The following is a 17,554-nucleotide window of genomic DNA, read 5'->3' on the forward strand; positions in this document are numbered from 1 at the left end:
CGAACAGCCTCCGAAACGAGTGAGGACGTGGATGCCCTGGAAATGAGAACCACACGGAGTGGGCAAACAGGGCCCTGAACTCCTGTAGCCGATCCTTGGCTGTCAGAGAGCATCTAGGCCGCACTCATGCTCAGGCCCTTTTATTTAACCACCAACAGGACAGCCATGAGTTTAAAGGCGAGAATCATGGTCACAGATCACAGAGGACACCAAACGATTGACACTGAAGTTCCCTTTATTTCTTTGGAACAATCCAACACGGGGGTAATGACGCCAACAACCTCCCAAGCCCAAAACCCCGCCTCCAGAGTTCAGATTCACATTTCCAACTTGGTCGGAGCACATCTCTCCAAAAAATACCACCAACCCCTCCGTCCCCGCCCACTCTATATCACCTTTCCTTTTCCCCCATGCACTGAACAACTGTCTGAAACTGTGGTTTGTCTTCCTTCTAGATGCACTGAGGTCTGGGTGGCAGTGTCCCGGTGCCAGGGACAAAGCCTGCAACTCGTGACCTGGGCTAGGCGGGCATGTAGCAGGGGCACAGGATGGGCCAGATGCCGTAGAAGATCTCGTCACCGCAGTGGGGACAGGTGTTGGAGCTGAACCAGACCGTGCTGGCCCGCCCAGACGTGCGCACCAGCTGCCTGAGCCGGGCGTGCAGCTGAGCCAGGAGGCCCGGGTGCAGGGTGCCGCGCACATCCTCATAGCTCTCCAGGGGTGCGGGGTACAGCACCAGACTCAGCTTGCTCAGCCCCACGGTGTGCTGCAGCAGGCTCTCCAGCACGGACATGGAGATGGGGTTGCCGCAGAAGCGGAAGGTGGTGAGCTGGGAGCAGCGGCTCAGGGAGGGCAGGAGGGCGCTGAACTGGGAGTCCATGATGCCGCACTCGTCCAGGTCCAGGTCCTGCAGGGTGGCCGAGGTCCTCTCGATCAGGACCTGCAGGGGCTCCAGGCTGAGGCTGGTCAGGTTGACCCCACTGAGGCCCAGGTCCTTCAGCAGGCCGACGCTCGAGCACTGTGACAGGTACGTCAGGTCTGACTCCAAAATCAGGCAGTTGGTGATCGACAGGGTCTCCAGAGGGGTCTTCAGGCACCTGGGGAGAGACAGGGCAGTCAGTCCCAGGGGCAGAGGTGGCGGGCCGAAGGACGTGGGGAGGAGAGGCCTGTTTCACCGCAACGCAGGGCATCTCACTGGCTCGGGGCTGGCCTCTCCCCTTCTTGACGGGAAGGCAGGGGCTCTTCCGGGGGGAAGGTCATGCTCACTGGGGTATGACCTCCCCCTGCACAAAATGATGAACTATTTTCCGTGTGGGAAACAAACAGGAAACAAATGTTATTTGCCTACGTCAGCTTATTAGTATTGGGGTAGCAGGAATCAGGGTGGTTTTACAAGACACGACTAGTTGAATTCAACAGCAGGCTGGATGCAGTGGACATGGGCTGGGGGTCCCAGCAGTTACACGCGATCCCTGGGTGAATATCCCCCAGATATTCAGGGGCCACAAACTGTCCATCACCACCTACAATTCTTTTTTTTTTCCTTTCTTTCTTTCTTCTGGTTTCTCAGTGAACATATTTATTCCTAATGCTTGGAGTTTGCAGCTGCCAAAAAGGGAATCAATGCAACTCATTCATATGGCCACACTAGGCTGCATCCTCTCAGCTTTTATCACTGTGTTCAAGGCAGAGCGACAACCTGATACTGAGGATTTCCTACGTATTCAGAAGTCGGAAAGGAAAATAATGCTTGTCATTTGGACTGGAAGAGAATGGAGCCACTTCAACAATGATGCTCGTGGGACCTTTTCTCTTCTCTGGACTGCTTAGGAGCCACAATTTTCCCCGCCTGATCCCTCCTTGTCATCTCCAGAATCACCCACTTCCCAAAGCTCACCTGGAGCCTAAACCAGCTCAGGACAGAAGCGGCGGGTGCGAGGGAGAGACAGCGCTTCGGACTTCTAACCTCACGCCTGATGGACCGACGTCCTTCTCGCCGACTTCTCTGTCATCGTCTCCGCTAAGACAGCGCTCTCTCGGAAAGAACGCCCAAGGGCGTCACACCTGACCCCGACTATGTGCACGGCCAGCAAGAAGTCCCCTTTGACAACGTCTGACCCAGGCCACGCCTCTGACCCTGACCAGGGAGGTGACCTGACCAGACGCCCGCGGACAGAGCGGCGGCACCCTGAGGACTTCCCAGCGACCCGTGCACCCTGGCAATGTCCCCAGCGGCCACGAAACGAGACAGGCCGGTTCTGGTCTGCGGACCTGGCGCCACGCCTCACCTGAGCACCTGGTGCAGGCGGCCCTCGAGGAAGGAGACGGAGTCCAGGTAGAGCTCCTGCAGGTGGGGCAGGCTCAGGAACTGGGCGGTGAGCTGGCGGACGCAGTGCGCCTCCCGGGCGGGGGCGGTGTGCGGCAACAGGCGCACGCGCGACAGCAGCAGCCGGCGCAGGTTGCCCATCCGGCCCAGGTGCGGCAGGAACCTGCCCAGCGTGGCCAGCTTCCAGGTGCAGTTCACCTCCAGGTCCTGGATGGAGTCCAGCTGCACCAGCTTCAGGATCCTCCTGATGCTCTGCACGGGGACGGTGAAGATTCTCAGCTTCTGGCAGCGCAGGTGCAGCAGGCTCCTCCTCTGCTTGGCCTTCTTCAACAGGTAGCTGAGGGTCTCGTCCAGCGTGTCCTCCTTGAGGCACAGGTCGACCAGCACCTCCACAGGGGCCCGCGCCGGCTTCAGCCCCGCCTGCGCCTCCACCCTGCGCGCCTTCTGCATGGGCTGGGCCGGCTCGGGCTCCAGCAGCGAGCACACGCTGGCCTTGATGACGGACCACAAGGTCCAGAAGTCCTGGTGGGCGTTGCGGCGCAAGTCCAGCACCTGCAGCTTCCACCGCCTGCGGGGCCGAGGGGGACACACTGAGCTGCGCAGGGGCCGACGGGCACCAGGACCCCGCGAGGGCTCTGCACTCCACACACCACAGCTCCTCCGGCTTCCGGGGCCCCCTTGGTTCCCACTTTAAGGGACACTGGGGGGGAGGCCCACGTGCCTTTTGTCCCCTCTGAGCCTCAACCAGTCCTGTACACCCAATGCCTGTTCCCAGGTGACCCCTCATCTTCCTGCCCTGGCTGCATCTTGCTCACACCCCAGGCTCCACCAGTCTGCCAGGTCGACCTTACCTGGGGCGGACCTCCTCAGCAAGCAGGAGGTCCAGGCCGTCGAGTGCAGCCTGGAAGGTCTCCAGATGAGGCTCGTGGTCCTTCATCAGGGCGCCCAGAGGGAGGCAGGCAAAGGGCCAGGCCTGCACCATCGCCTTCACGGCATGGGTGTGCCTCCCGGCAAAGGCCGCCGTAAACAGCCTCGGGAAGAGCTCGACGGGCAGCTCCTCCAGGGCCGCAATGGCCAAGGCCTCATTCCGCAGCAAGCTCTGGCCGGCCAGCTCCAGGAGTCGGGGTGGGGCCTGGACACCCATCCTGAAGAACCTACTCCGGAACCAGTCCTGGGGGGATGTCAGAGAGCAAGGGGTGGGGGGTCCTTCTCCGGCCAAGGAACCGGGGAGACCCTGCTGTCCCTCCACCCTCAGGGAACCCAAGGCAGGGTCAGACACATCTTCTGGCCACCAAGTCACAGCTCTGGCCCCCGCTGGCACCAGGACGAGCCTCTCTCCCGGCAGCAACAAAGGGACAAGGTGACCTCTTGCCCCATCCCGTATCTACTGGCTGCTGCATTTGATCCCAGCCCTGCTGGCCGGTAGATACCTAGGAGTCTGACAGCTGACCCCACTCTCTTCAGAGAAAGCTTCTGATTATTACCCAAGGGCTGAAAACAGCAATAAGGAGTTTAGCCCAACACGGCCTGTCTCTAAACTCCAGCCAATAACTCACGCGATGGGTGCTGTCATGTCACTCGATAAAAAGACGTGCCTTTCACTCTGCGTCTCTTCTACAAATCTTACTACCGTTCGGTTCAGTGGAGCAAAGCGCTCACATTCAGAACAAAGCCTCCACTCTTTAAAATATTCTACAGATTATTTTTTTTATTCCATGGAATTAAAAAACAGATTTTAGCTTTTAAAACAAAAAGAAACCCCAAAAACCCTTTAAGCTAGTAAAATCACAAAACTATAAAATGATATGAACTATAATCACTGCTCACACACTTAAATGTAAAATGTCACCCCAAAATTCCTAATTAGATGCCTTTCATTAAATCAATTGCAGGAGCGTCCCTGGCAGTTCAGAGAGGAGGACTCTGTGCTGTCACTGCAGGGGCACGAGTTCTATCCTCGTCAGGGAGCTACGACCCCAGATGCTGCTCGGTGCAGCCCCCTCCCCTCACTCTCACCCCACCCTACCCCATCCCCCCACCCCCCCTGCGGAATTCTATTTGGTTAAGAAATACTGTAACGATCTGTACAATTGGCGAAAATCAGAGAAGAAACCAAACTGTCTGGGATAAACGTAAAACTGCACGCAGGAGCAAAAGCAAAGTGTGCAACTGCCAAGGTGAATGGAAAGGCAAAGAAAATTCTCTACAGGATCGTGGCCTGTGTCGCCTGTGCCATGAATACCCCGGCAGGTACAGCTGTCAGAACCTGAGGCTCCAGCGTGGAGCAGTGCGCTCAGCCCTGAGACCGTCTTCTCCTTCCAGGACACGCTTTTGAGATTCTGGCCGAAACGTCCATTCCCGGCTCAAGTGCTATCTTACTACTAGATCTCCATCCAGCTAAAGGCTGAGTGGGGCGTTTACTTTCTCACTACATACAACTGATGGGATCCTCTGTCTGTTCACAGAAGCAAAATATCAAAGAGGAAAACCAACCTGAAGGTACGTTCGTTGGGGGAGTTTGGGCCACATCAAAATCACCCAAATGTTCACGTTCAGACAGCTTTGTGCGGACGGTGGTGTCGCCCCAGAAGAAAAAGAGACAGAGTAAGACTCCCGAGTGTCACACCGTCGCGTACACATCATATTACGCCACACAGCGACACGTGACACGTGTGCTCGTTCACGGGGGAACAGAGGTGTAATGGAGGGGTGCTGGGTCCTACAGATTTTGAGGGTCCAGGTTCCCTTTGACTTCGTCAGGTCAAAATGACACCCAGGAGCTGGCCAGGAGAACAGAGGGACCAGACATTTGTAACAAAACCAAGGAAAGTACCCAAGACAAGTGTGTTTTGTTTGGAGGAATTCAAAGACTTTTCTTAGGCTCAGTGCAGTTCACTCGCTCAGTCGTGTCCAACTCTTTGTGACCTCCAGGCTTAAGAAATTGCCAGCAGAGGGAGTGGCTACAAAGGGACCAGGTGGATCCCTTAAACCCAAGGCAAACCCAAGATCCACGCTTCCTCCCTCCCTGGAGGCAAAGACCATTTCCTCCCTGAAGCCAGGAGATTAAATTTAGGAATGTGACGCGTCCCTTTCGGCTGGCCAAACCTGGGACGCGCCTTCTTCTGCCTGAAAGCCACTGAGGGGTTAGGGCTCTCCTCACTTCACTTTCACTTTTCACTTTCCTGCATTGGAGAAGGAAATGGCAACCCACTCCAGTGTTCTTGCCTGGAGAGTCCCAGGGACGGGGGACCCTGATGGGCTGCCGTCTATGGGGTCACACAGAGTCGGACACGACTGAAGCGATGCAGCAGCAGCAGCAGAAGGGAAATAAACGTAGGCCAAGGACACAAATCTGTGTCAGCAAATAGCTGCAACCGGAGGCTCAGGCGTCCCCCTGCACATCCCAGCCTGGGCTCTGTCCAGCGACCTGTACCTTCACCACGAACTTCAAAGCCTCCCTCCCAAGAGCAGGGGGGTAACCTGACGTTCCCTCAGTGCCAGTGAACAAGGAATGCAAAGCGCCTTCGAAACCCCCACCCCCACCCTTCTCCCTCCCCTACCGCTCTCACTTACACAGATTCTGATGGGAGCTCAACTTTAAGCCCACAAATACAACTCCGTTTTCCCTCTGTTCTGCATTAAGCACAGGGAGCAACACGGACTTTCTGCCCAGGGGGGTGCAAAGCCTGCATCAGAGGGTCTGGGGTGCAGCCCCTGCTGGGCTCGCGGACACGCTGGTTCTGCTGCGGTCTCAGAACACAGACGGATGGAACCCCTCCATCCCTCGGCCTCGTGATGCCCCAACAGTTCTTCTATTTGGAGGGCGAGAAGGTGGCCTTCCCTGAAGGATACTCTACAGTTTGGTAACTTCCTAGAGATGGCATTCACCAAATTCCTACCATCCCCATCAGCAGCCAGAGATGTGGCTGTCCCTTAAACAGAGCTAAAACCCTAAAATAGGGTTAAGCTGGAATATGCCTTGTGGGCATTTTGACTTCCGGCAATCACCTTGACCAATCAGCTTCAAGAGCTCAAGATAATCATCAACAAAGATAATCATCAAGTCCCTGATTAAGGAGCAGCCGTGACGACCCTGGCACTCTCCCCCACTTCCTCAAATAACCTTCAGAGAGAAGCCGAAGCTCACCCCTGGTTTTCTTTCCAGCCTGGAAAGAGCCCGAGACAGCCAAGGCAGGACGCTGTCATGCTCCACGAAGGAGGAACCGGAAGACCCACTTGGGTGAAGATGGATGGATGGCCGGATCTGCCCCACTGAACATTAGGAAGAGCTAGCCGACTTCACGGGCACTTGGGCAAACAACCAACAGCAGAGGACTAGGCTTGGGATGTTTCCATGGGAACTCAGCATCCAGGAGATCTAAGGATGCAGGAGGGACCACTGTCTTCAAATGATCTAAAAACGGCAAGTATCAGCCAAAAAGTCTCTCCGGGCCAGGCAGGGGACAGGCCTCTGTCCACCTCCAGCTCCACAGAGTCCGTTTGGGCAGGGGACTCACTGGACACAGAAGCACCAGGGGCTCATCGGCATGAAGACGGGATCTCCCTGCCCAGCGTCAGGTCGGCCCAGGACGACTCCCAGGGACCGAGGCGTGAGTCAACCTGGCGGACAGTTCTACCTCACAGGCTGGTGCGGCCTCGGAGCTCGTTTCGGGGTTGGGAAGAGCTCATTCCCTCTCTAGCTGCACAATTCCTTCTGCGACGGCAAACCGTCGGCTCCCCAGGGCCTTCCTCGGGGGTCTTGGGAATGCCTCTGTGCCCAAAGAGGCACTAGAAATGCTGGAAGATGACCCTCCCTGGCTTCTGGATGAAGACCACAGCCGGGTTGGTCCTCAGAGGCCCCAGACTGACAAGAAGCCCTGGGGACTCCGCCTGCAGCAAACAAGATCCCATCTGGAGTTCCAGCATGTCTGTCCTCCCTCCACTCTTGGGTCAGATCTCGTCTCACCCTGGAATATTCTACCCTATGAGCCCTCTCTGCCTCTTCCTGTGCTTGGCAAGACCAATTCAATGACATCTGCTGCTGCTGCTGCTAAGTCGCTTCAGTCGTGTCCGACTCTGTGGGACCCCATAGACGGCAGCTCACCAGGCTCCCGCATCCTTGGGATTCTCTGGGCAAGAACACTGGAGTGGGTTGCCATTGCCTTCTCCAATGCATGAAAGTGAAAAGTGAAAGTGAAGTCGCTCAGTTGTGTCTGACTCTTCCCGACCCCACGGACTGCAGCCCACCAGGCTCCTCTGCCCATGGGATTCTCCAGGCAAGAGTACTGGAGTGGGTGCCATTGCCTTCTCCTCAATGACATCTAGACCTAAACAAAAGAGGCTCCCTCCTTCTTCCTCCACAGTGAAGACTTGCCAGAGGTCCAGGTCACCCTACCTCTAGCCAGTTACTCCTCAGCCTGGTGCTTCTACAGGCAAACCAGCAGTAGGGTGGAGTGGGCGGGGGGTGGGAGGATGAAGGTCCACTCCAGGCAGGTAGGACTGCAGGACTGGGCAGGGGGTAGCCCAGAACAAGGGGGAGGAAAGAAATGACAGCAGAACTCGGGGCCTGGTCTCCTGGCTCTTAGAGCTGCATCTCATTTCCTGGAGCGGTGTTGGGATCACTGACGGCACTGCGGCCTGCACTTGGGGGCTGGGAGCGTCCCCAGGTGGTAGGGACGGAATAATAGAACGGAATGATCAAACAGTTAACTCGATGCTCCATTAAGGAACTGTAGATACAGAAGACACTTTACGGGGTTTTGATAGACCACAATAAGACTAATGACACTCAGGAAAGTAATGGGAAAATTCTGAAAACATGTAGGCTTGCTCGATTCATAAAGCAAAACAAGTTGCTTAGCATCAAAGCCAGGTTGGCTTGCTTAAATCAAGCTAACTTGCTTGGCAACAAAACCATGCAACAGAAGCATGAGACATGGCCCCAAACCATAAAACAGTGCTGGCCTGAGACTTGCACCCTGCCGAGTGAGCTCCGTGAGTCAATAACCCCCACAACATGCTCTTGGGCCCCCAAGACACGTTCTGGCCAGAATGCGTCCCCGAACAATACAACGATAGCCGAAAACAAGACCTACAACCTGGTCATCAAGTTAATGACCCCCCAAAACAGGCTCTGTGCATACAAAACACAATCACTCATGGAAAGGTGACTTTTCAAAATCAAAGACCTGCATTGTCCTGAGACCCGAAAATAGTTTTCCCAAGTAACGTGACAGGGAAGTCTAGGGTGCTGCGGTCCATGGGGTCACAAAGAGTCGGATACGACTGAGCAACTGAACTGAACTGAACTATGATAGTCCTAGCCTGACCATATAGAAAGGGACAAGGAAACTTCCCTGCCCTACCTGGGGGAGGCACTGATGATGGAAACGTGCTGTCTACTCAAGAAAAAGATCTTTCTCCCCTCCCGTTCCTCTGATTGTCAACGTGTAACTGAGTACATAGGGCAGCACAACGCTTGTGAATCTTCCAAGTGTCCTACTCTAACAAATCACTTCTTTTCTAGCACTTCGCTTCTCACCTAATTTCTTTCTAGTATTAAGTATTAGTCGCTCAGTCGTGTCCGACTCTTTGTGACCCTATGGACTGTAGCCCACCAGGCTCCTCTGCCCATGGGATTCTCTAGGCAAAAATACTGCAGTGGGTTGCCATTTCCGACTCCAGGGGACCTTCCCAACTGTACATAAAGGAGACTTCATTAATGTGCAGTAGAGGATACCCCCGGTTAACCTGTTACAGAAGACTGCCTCTTGAGTCTTTAAATCCTATACCCGTTCTATACCTCTGCTTGGCCAATTGTTTATTTATTTAGGTTTTAAGGTGAATGACCTGGGGATATTTGTTCCATCCGGAGACATGAAGGGCTGTGGTGCCAGAGCTCTTTGGAGCCCTGGAAACAACACCTAATGGTTTCACAGGGTCCGACTCTGTTTCTCTTGGCCTAGGGGAGATGCCAGAGGCTGCCCCCCTCTTCTTACCTCCAAGGCACATGGAGGGAGCAGTGAGACTGAACACACAGATGAGAGAGGCGCAGAGAGAAGAGGGCGCGGGCCGCCTGGGAGGGGGTGTTTCTAATATTCACAAAGTGGCGGGGAGGCATCATTCCCGGTGACCGGGAGGGACACCTCGTGAAACCATCATCTTCATCTTCTAGTTAGAAGTAGGTATGAGGGAGGTGACACCAAACACAAGTGTAACTAATGCCGTTTTCTGTTAGTTATAAACGTTAATAGAGGAAACCCTAAGTGTTCTCATCCAAACGAAAATACTTTTTCCTATTTAATTTTGTATCCATATGAAATGATGAATGTTCACTAGACTTACTGCGCTCATCACTGCAGGATGGATGTAAGTGGACTCATGATGCTGAACCCCTTAAACTTACCCAGGGCTATGAGACAATTCTACTCATATCTCAGTAAGACTGGGGAAAAAAAGAGAAACAAAGGCATGATCTTCCACTCAGGGTGTCTGAACAAACGAAAGGCAAGCAAGCCTCAAAAATAATGACTGGCAAACCTGATCTGTACCCTGGAGCAGGCCCACCGGGGTGACCACTCCAGCTGAAACTGCAAAGCCAACCTTCATAATCTAAGGCACAATTATGATATTTTTCCACGGCTATTTCATATTTTTTTAAAGTTAAGAACCCTGTTATACAACCTGTTGTAAATGTCTGTTGTTGTTCAGTCACTCAGTCCTGTCTGACTCTTTGAGACCCCATGAACCTTAGCACACCAGGATTCCCTGTCCTTCACTGTCTCCCTGAGTTTGCTCAAACTCGTGTCCATCGAGTCAGTGATCCATCCATCCATCTCATCCTCTGTCGTCCCCTTCTCCTCGTTTTCCATCTTTCCCAGCATCAGAGTCTTTTCCAAGGAGTCAGCTGTTCACATCAGGTGGCCAAGGTTTTGGAGCTTAAGCTTCAACATCAGCCCTTCCAATGAATATTCAGGGTTGATTTCCTTTAGGATTAACTGGTTGTAAATGTTTAGAGAATCAACAATAGTAAAGCTATTTTTTTTTTTTTTTTACTACTCTGCCATCTTAAGCATTGAGAATTAGTGTTTCATTTCTTTGCAAACACGTCAGCAAGGAGTCCCCTCGACTCTGCTTCCTTTCTTCTCAGCACATAACTTTCAACTGGGGGTGAGGATCTTTCCTATGCACGACCTGGCCAACTGTCACCCTACTTCCTAAGCCTGGATCTGCTTCCAACATCTCATTCTTTGTGCTTTCAGGCCTGATACTATCTCCAAGTTTCTTTATCACTACCAAGTGAAGTAACATTTGCTGGCATCAATGCCTCTAGGACATCTTTATTTCTTTTGTCACAGATATGCTCTTTATTCAAGTTTTCCCAGGGGATGGGGAATGAGAGCCTGAAGCTGGATTCTAAATCAAAATGACAACACCTCTTCATGGCAAATAGATGGGGCAACAGTGGAAACAGTGTCAGGTTGTTTTTTGGGGGGGCTCCAAAATCACTGCAGATCGTGACTGCAGCCATGAAATTAAAAGACGCTTACTCCTTGGAAGGAAAGTTATGACCAACATAGATAGCATATTCAAAAGCAGAGACATTACTTTGCCAACAAAGGTCCGTCTAGTCAAGGCTATGGTTTTTCCTGTGGTCATGTATGGATGTGAGAGTTGGACTGTGAAGAAGGCTGAGCGCCGAAGAATTGATGCTTTTGAACTGTGGTGATGGAGAAGACTCTTGAGAGTCCCTTGGACTGCAAGGAGATCCAACCAGTCCATCCTAAAGGAGATCAGTCCTGGGTGTTCTTTGGAAGGACTGATGCTAAAGCTGAAACTCCAATACTTTGGCCACCTGATGTAAAGAGTTGACTCATTGGAAAAGACTGATGCTGGGAGGGATCGGGGGCAGGAGGAGAAGGGGACGACAGAGAATGAGATGGCTGGATGGCATCACCGACTCGATGGACATGAGTCTGCGTGAACTATGGGAGTTGGTGATGGACAGGGAGGCCTGGTGTGCTGCGATTCATGGGGTCACAAAGAGTCAGACACCACTGAGAAACTGAAGTGCACTGAACTGAAATCATCAAGTGTTTCACTTTCCTCATCTAAGTTTCTTTCTCAAAAACTGAAACATTGTCAGCAGGGACCTTACTGTGCCTTTTCCTTTTCACAGGCAAGGGCTGGGGCTCAAGAGAGTGTCACGGCAGGCGGGGGTGGGGGTGGGGGGTGGGGGTGGGGCGAGGCACGGAGAGTGACACGGGAATGATGCCTCTGGCCAGGTCCAGGTCTCTCTAAGCCATCCCTGGGCCTATCTGGTGGGGCAGTGTGCCCAGGAACCTCTCTGAGGACTGGAATACCCTACTCTGTTTGTGGGCAGTGAAAAGCTTAGGGACTACTAGAGCAGAGAACAGGAGCCTCCCTTCAGGGGACGTGATCCACCACAGCCTAGGGACTCAGCGGGTCTGAGGGTACTGCCAGGGCATCCAGGAGGATGGGGCAATGGTGCAATATTCGGGGACAAATCCAGAGAGGCCTAGATTTACACCTTACCTGAGCTCAACAGCTGTCCTCCACGGGCTCGGGCTCAGGCTATCTCCCAGGAAGAAACCTCCCAGTACTGCCTGCCCTGCACAGGGCCAAGTAGGCAGATTCACTGATGGGGTGTCACTGGCAGGATCTGGGGAGCAGATGGCCCCAGAGAGGCCCCTCCCATAGGTGAGGCAGGAGATATGAAGGGTGTGGGGACCCTGGTCCATTGCCGTGACTGCAAAAGCAGAGCTCTGGGACTCTCCGCCGTGGCCTGGGCTCTGATCACACTCTGTCTGCACAGGAAAGGGACTGGCTGGCAGCCCCAGGCTGACCCTTTTCTCCCTCTGCCCTGAACTCCCCTGGATTCATGACCTTGACCTCTCCTCTTTGCACATCTTCCTCCTCTCAGGGTCCTGGCCCCAGTCTGTCTTGACACAGACACTCAAGAGTCTGCAGCTCTGGGACAGAGGGTCCACATATTCTGCTCTGGAGACAGCAGTGATACTGGGGGTTACAGCCAGGTGTGCTGGGATCAGCACCGCCCAAGGGCTACCCAGCACCCCCAGTGCATAACACTGTCCTTGCCCTTGAGGTCCCTCTCCTTCTCCATTCCACGTCTGGCCACACAGCCTCCCTGGCCTCCTCCAGCTGCAGCTGGAGGACTCACTCCATTGCCTGAGTGCTTTCTTTCCAAGAGCACCTCACTCCCAGGGGTCCCACACTTAGGGAGAGCAAAGCTTCCCTGGGCTCACCACCCAGCCCTTGCCCAATACCACACAGGGGTCATCTGGGGTCTGAAACCAGCCTCCCAAGCACAGGTTCTGAACCTAACCGTGGCTTCGGGAATGGGTCCCCAACACGCTGCAGCTGCGTCTTCTAAGACAGCAGCAGGACCAAAGCTCTCTTAGGAAAATGACTTGGGAAACTAAAGGGTGCTCATCCTCCTCCTGCCCTGAGGGCCTCAGGCACAGATGCTACCCAGCTCCACGATGACCAGCACGGAGAGGGCACCAGAGGTGGAAAAGGGGACCAGCTTACCTGAAGATGACTTTCACCTGCACTGGTTCAGCTCACAGTGGCCTCAGGTCCTCAAACACCTGGTTTCCTTGGTCTCTATCCTCTCAGTCACCCGTCTCCACTCAAGCCTGAGAGCAAGAACCAAAATGCTCCAAAAACAAGACGGTGTGTTAACATGTGTATTTAGGATGCTGGAGGATAAACTGAAAACTGGAGAGCCAACACCGCCATGAGAGTGCAAGTCTCCTCTTATCTCCAAATCTGAGCAATTTCTCAACGGCTGGACCAGCAGACAATCGAAGCGCCGAGCTGGTGCTCGGGTCAAACGGCCCCTCCTCTAAGGACACTGACCACCGTCCCGCAGCCCCATTTCTGTCCCTTTCTCGGCCCTCCACGCTCTGGCACCTCCAGAGGGGACCCCACGTCCAGTGCCAAGCGGCGGCAGACCCTGGTTCGCTGGATTATTGCGTCCACAGCATGGCTCCGTGGCCTCTTTACAGAGCTCATGGCCCCGGCTGGCTCCTCACCCACTTCGGCCTTCACTCCAGGCCCCGGTCCCAATAATTCGTTTTAGGGCGGCAAATAGAATTGGGGGTCCGTGGGGGTGAACCAGGGACTAGCTCAAAGTCACCTTGTGGGAAAGCTGGGGACCCAAGGCGGGAACTTACGGTTTGTGCGGCCACGCCTCGCCACGTGGTCCATGCTGAACGCTGAAGCGAGAGAAGCGGTGACTCAGCCGTGTCCGGAAACCACGCGACCCAACCAGTCCCAGCTCCTGTTTCGTCCTGGAGCAAATCGCACGAAATCTTGAGATTGCGAGTAGGGTCTCCCAGGAAGTCCAGAAGGGGCTTATCTTAAGAGGCGGGGAGGGCACGGAGAGAGGGGGAGGGTTGGTGCCTGTGGCCACGCCCACCGGACTGGCAGGGAGAGGAGCGTTAGGGTGGGGGTTGGGTGCGGTGGGGCTGGGTTGGGGTGGGGTGAAGCTGTGTTTTTCTGAAGGTGGGGGTCTGGCACTGGGTCCTTGTCATCCTAGTGACCCTAAATCTTTAACTACAGGCCATTGGCAGGTCCTGGTGGCTGAGAGTAAAGGCAGGGCAGTAGGGATGGCTGTTTAGGCAGGCACCACCTCCCACCCTCCTCCCTGCCATTCCGCCAGACATCCCTGTGCCTGTGAGCTAACAGAGGTTAGGGTGTCCAGCTACACACATGGATACATGGGTGGATAGATACTTAGGAACATGCAAATGAGGGCTTAGTATTGATTCCCCTGGACTTGGAATTGTTACCTGAAACAGGGCCAATAAAAACTCAATTTTTTCACCTTGGAACAGGAGGCTCAGCCCTCCCCTCCTTCCTCTCATCCAGACTCATTCAACAAACATTTGTCCTTGAGAGGCTGCTGGTGCAATGCTCAAGGAGATACATGCTCATAAATTTTAGAGTGGAAACAGAAAAAAACAAAAAAATACCAAGAATACCACTGTTTTAAAATTGTTGTTGTCGTTCAGCTGCTCTGTTGTGTGCAACCCTTTGCAATCCCATGGACTGCAGCATGCCAGGTTTCCCTGTCCATCACCAACTCCCAGAGTTTTGCTCAAACTCATGTCCATGGAGTTTATGATGCCATCCAACCATCTCGTCCTCTGTAGCCCCTTTCTTCTCCCACCCTCAATCTTTCCCAGCATCAGGGTCTTTTCGAGCATCAGCTTTGGCATCAGTCCTTCTGATGAATAATCAAGGTTGATTTTCTTTCAGATTGAGTGGTTTTTTCTCCTTGCAGTCCCAGGGGTAAACATGACTGTAATTCATTCATTTTATTTCTTCAAGCAGTGCTCACAATGTTCACCTATTCCTGGCGCTAGATTAGGCCTGCATGTAGAACAAGGGGTGAAAGTTACAGGGACCCCCACCCTCCTGGGATACATGTAATTCATACTTGGGAACGTTGTAGAGAAGTGTGTCAAGACATCCAGAAGATGATCACTAAAATGATAACACTGGCCATGTTTTCTGTATTTTGGGGAACCACTTCCATCATACATGGAACAACATGGAAGAACAGACTGCTTCCAAATCGGGAAAGGAGTAAGTCAAGGCTCTATACTGTCACCCTGCTTATTTAACTTTTATGTGAAATGCTGGATGAAGCACAAGCTGGAATCAAGATTGCTAGGAGAAATAGCAATAACCTTAGATACACAGATGACACACCACCCTTATGGCAGAAAGCGAAGAAGAATTAAACAGCCTCTTGATGAAAGTGAAAGAGGAGAGTGAACAGGTTGGCTTAAAACTCAACATTCAGAAAACTAAGATCATGGTATCTAGTCCATCAGTTCAGTTCAGTTCAGTTCAGTCGCTCAGTCGTGTCCGACTCCTTGCGACCCCATGAATCGCAGCACGCCAGGCCTCCCTGTCCATCACCAACTCCCAGAGTTCACTCAGACTCACATCCATCAAGTCAGTGATGCCATCCAGCCATCTCATCCTCTGTCGTCCCCTTCTCCTCCTGCCCCCAATCCCTCCCAGCATCAGAGTCTTTTCCAATGAGTCAACTCTTCACATGAGGTGGCCAAAGTACTGGAATTTCAGCTTTAGCATCGTTCCTTCCAAAGAAATCCCAGGGCTCTAGTCCCATCACTTTATGGCAAATAGATGGGGAAACAATGGAAACAGTGACAGACTTTATTTTGGGGGACTCCAAAATCACTGCAGATGGTGACTGCAGCCATGAAATTAAAAGACGCTTGCTCCTTGGAAGAAAAGTTATGACCAACCTAAACAGCATATTAAAAAGCAGAGATATTATTTGCCAACAAAAGTCCATCTAGTCAAAGCTACGGTTTTTCCAGTAGTCATGTATGGATGTGAGAGTTGGACTGTGAAGAAAGCTGAGCACCGAAGAATTGATGCTTTTAAACTGTGGTGTTGGTGAAGTCTCTTGAGAATCCCTTGGACTGCAAGGAGATCCAAGCAGTCCGTCCTAAAGGAGATCAGTCCTGAACGTTCACTGGAAGGACTGATGCTGAAGCTGAAGCTCCAATACTTTGGCCACTTGATGCAAAGAACTGACTCATTGGAAAAGACCCTGATGCTGGGAAAGATTGAGGGCAGGAGGAGAAGGGAATGACTGAGGATGAGATGGTTCGATGGCATCACCAACTGGATGCACATGAATTTGAGTAAGCTCTGGGAGTTGGTGATGGACAGGGAAGCCTGGTGTGCTGCAGTCCGTGGGGGCACAAAGAGTCGAACATGACTGAGTGACTGAACTGAACTTCCATCATAATTTTTTCCTCAACTTACTTATTTTGGAAATATGATTTATTTCAGAAATATGAAAAAATTCTGTCATGGTAGCTCAGTTAGTAAAGAATCTGCCTGCAATGCAGGAGACCTGGATTCATCCCTGGGTTGGGAAGATCCCCTAGAGAAGGCAACGGCTAACCCACTCTGGTATTCTGGCCTGGAGAATTCTGTGGACTGTATAGTCCATGGGGTCACAAAGAGTCAGACACAACTGAGAAACAACAAAACAGTCTCTCTCTCTTTTTTAGCCATGCCTCACAGCTTGCAGAATCTTAGTTTCCCAACCAGGAATTTACTGCTAAGTCACTTCAGTCGTGTCCGACTCTGTGCGACCCCAGAGACGGCAGCCCACCTGGCTCCGCCGTCCCCAGGACTCTCCAGGCAAGAACACTGGAGTGGGTTGCCATTTCCTTCTCCAATGCACGAAAGTGAAAAGTGAAAGTGAAGTCGCTCAGTCGTGTCCGACTCCTAGCGACCCCATGGACCACAGCCCACCAGGCTCCTCTGTCCATGGGATTTTCCAGGCAAGAGTACTGGAGTGGGGTGCCATTGCCTTCTCTGACCAGGAATTTAACCTGGGCCCAAAGTACTGAGCCCTAACCATTGGACTGCCAAGAATTCCATACCTGCACAGCCTCTGGTCTCTCAGTCTGCTGCAGGATTAAACCAATGAGGCAGGTTTTGGAGAGAATCTGGGATGGCTGGTGTGCGTTCCCAAGGCCAAATGTCCAGATTTGGGGGAATCACCATTTTAGAAAATCCTTTTGGGGTCTCTAGAGATGAGCACAGAGGGAGAGCAAGGCAGGAGCCTTTGGGGGGAGGGCAGCATCCGTCCACCCTAGACTCAGACTCAGGGCTCTGACAGGCACGGGGCTTGCCTATGAGGAGGGCAGGAGGCCCCTCCCCAGGGGTGTGTGAGGTGGAGGGGGGACAATTAGGTGTGTGTGGAGAGAAACTTAACTAGAAGAGCAGGTCTCTCGACCCAGCCCCTTCCTGGCGGTGCCAGGGCATCTGCCCACCCCTGGGTACTAAGCCTCAGGACTTGGAGCAAAGGAGGAGCCGAGATGCATCCAGTCCATTGAAGGTCTGGGTAGAACAAGAGGCAGAGGGAGGCGGAACTTGCCCCCGTTTCCTGTCTCACTGTTGTCTCATCTTTCTCTGTCTTCAGACTGGGATTTAGAGCATCAGCAACTCCAGTTCTCAGATCTCAGGACCAGGACTGAATTGCACCGACAGCTTTCCTGAGTCTGAGCTTACAGACTGTGGGGCTTAGTATTATCTTCAATAACAGACATTATTATCTTAGCCAGGGTCTAAAATAAAAAGCCCCAAAATGGAGTTCCCTGGCCATCCAGTGGTTAAGGCTTT

At 53.0% G+C, this 17,554-nt stretch overlaps 1 protein-coding gene across 4 annotated transcripts; it reads right to left on the minus strand.

Annotated features, from left to right (window-relative positions):
• Positions 1–234: 234 nt before the first annotated feature.
• LOC133229122 (melanoma antigen preferentially expressed in tumors-like) lies at positions 235–14,003 on the minus strand. 4 transcript variants are annotated; one of them, XM_061385479.1, is made up of 6 exons: positions 12,899–14,003; positions 6,474–9,770; positions 4,820–4,886; positions 3,178–3,497; positions 2,289–2,921; positions 235–1,097 (listed from the first exon to the last, which is right to left on the minus strand). In XM_061385479.1, the coding sequence occupies exons 2-6, from the start codon at positions 6,530–6,532 to the stop codon at positions 521–523; spliced, it is 1,656 nt and encodes a 551-aa protein (XP_061241463.1). In that variant the 5' UTR covers positions 6,533–9,770; positions 12,899–14,003; the 3' UTR covers positions 235–520. The 4 variants fall into 4 exon arrangements, with proteins under 4 accessions (XP_061241463.1, XP_061241465.1, XP_061241462.1 ...); XM_061385481.1 differs by lacking the exon at positions 6,474–9,770; XM_061385478.1 differs by lacking the exons at positions 6,474–9,770; positions 12,899–14,003 and having other exon boundaries at positions 4,820–5,196.
• Positions 14,004–17,554: the final 3,551 nt, after the last annotated feature.

This window comes from Bos javanicus, chromosome 17 (assembly GCF_032452875.1).
Source record: "Bos javanicus breed banteng chromosome 17, ARS-OSU_banteng_1.0, whole genome shotgun sequence".
In the NCBI taxonomy this organism is placed as follows: Eukaryota; Metazoa; Chordata; class Mammalia; order Artiodactyla; family Bovidae; genus Bos; species Bos javanicus.

Excerpts from the sequence above, each read along its gene's own strand:
- LOC133229122 (XM_061385478.1), bottom strand. The coding sequence starts at position 4,969 with ATGATGTGTACGCGACGGTGTGACACTCGGGAGTCTTACTCTGTCTCT. Across the intron at positions 2,922-3,177 it reads GCTGAGGAGGTCCGCCCCAG|CTCAGTGTGTCCCCCTCGGC; the intron begins GTAAGGTCGACC and ends GCCCCTGCGCAG. Across the intron at positions 1,098-2,288 it reads CGCCTGCACCAGGTGCTCAG|GTGCCTGAAGACCCCTCTGG; the intron begins GTGAGGCGTGGC and ends GTCTCTCCCCAG.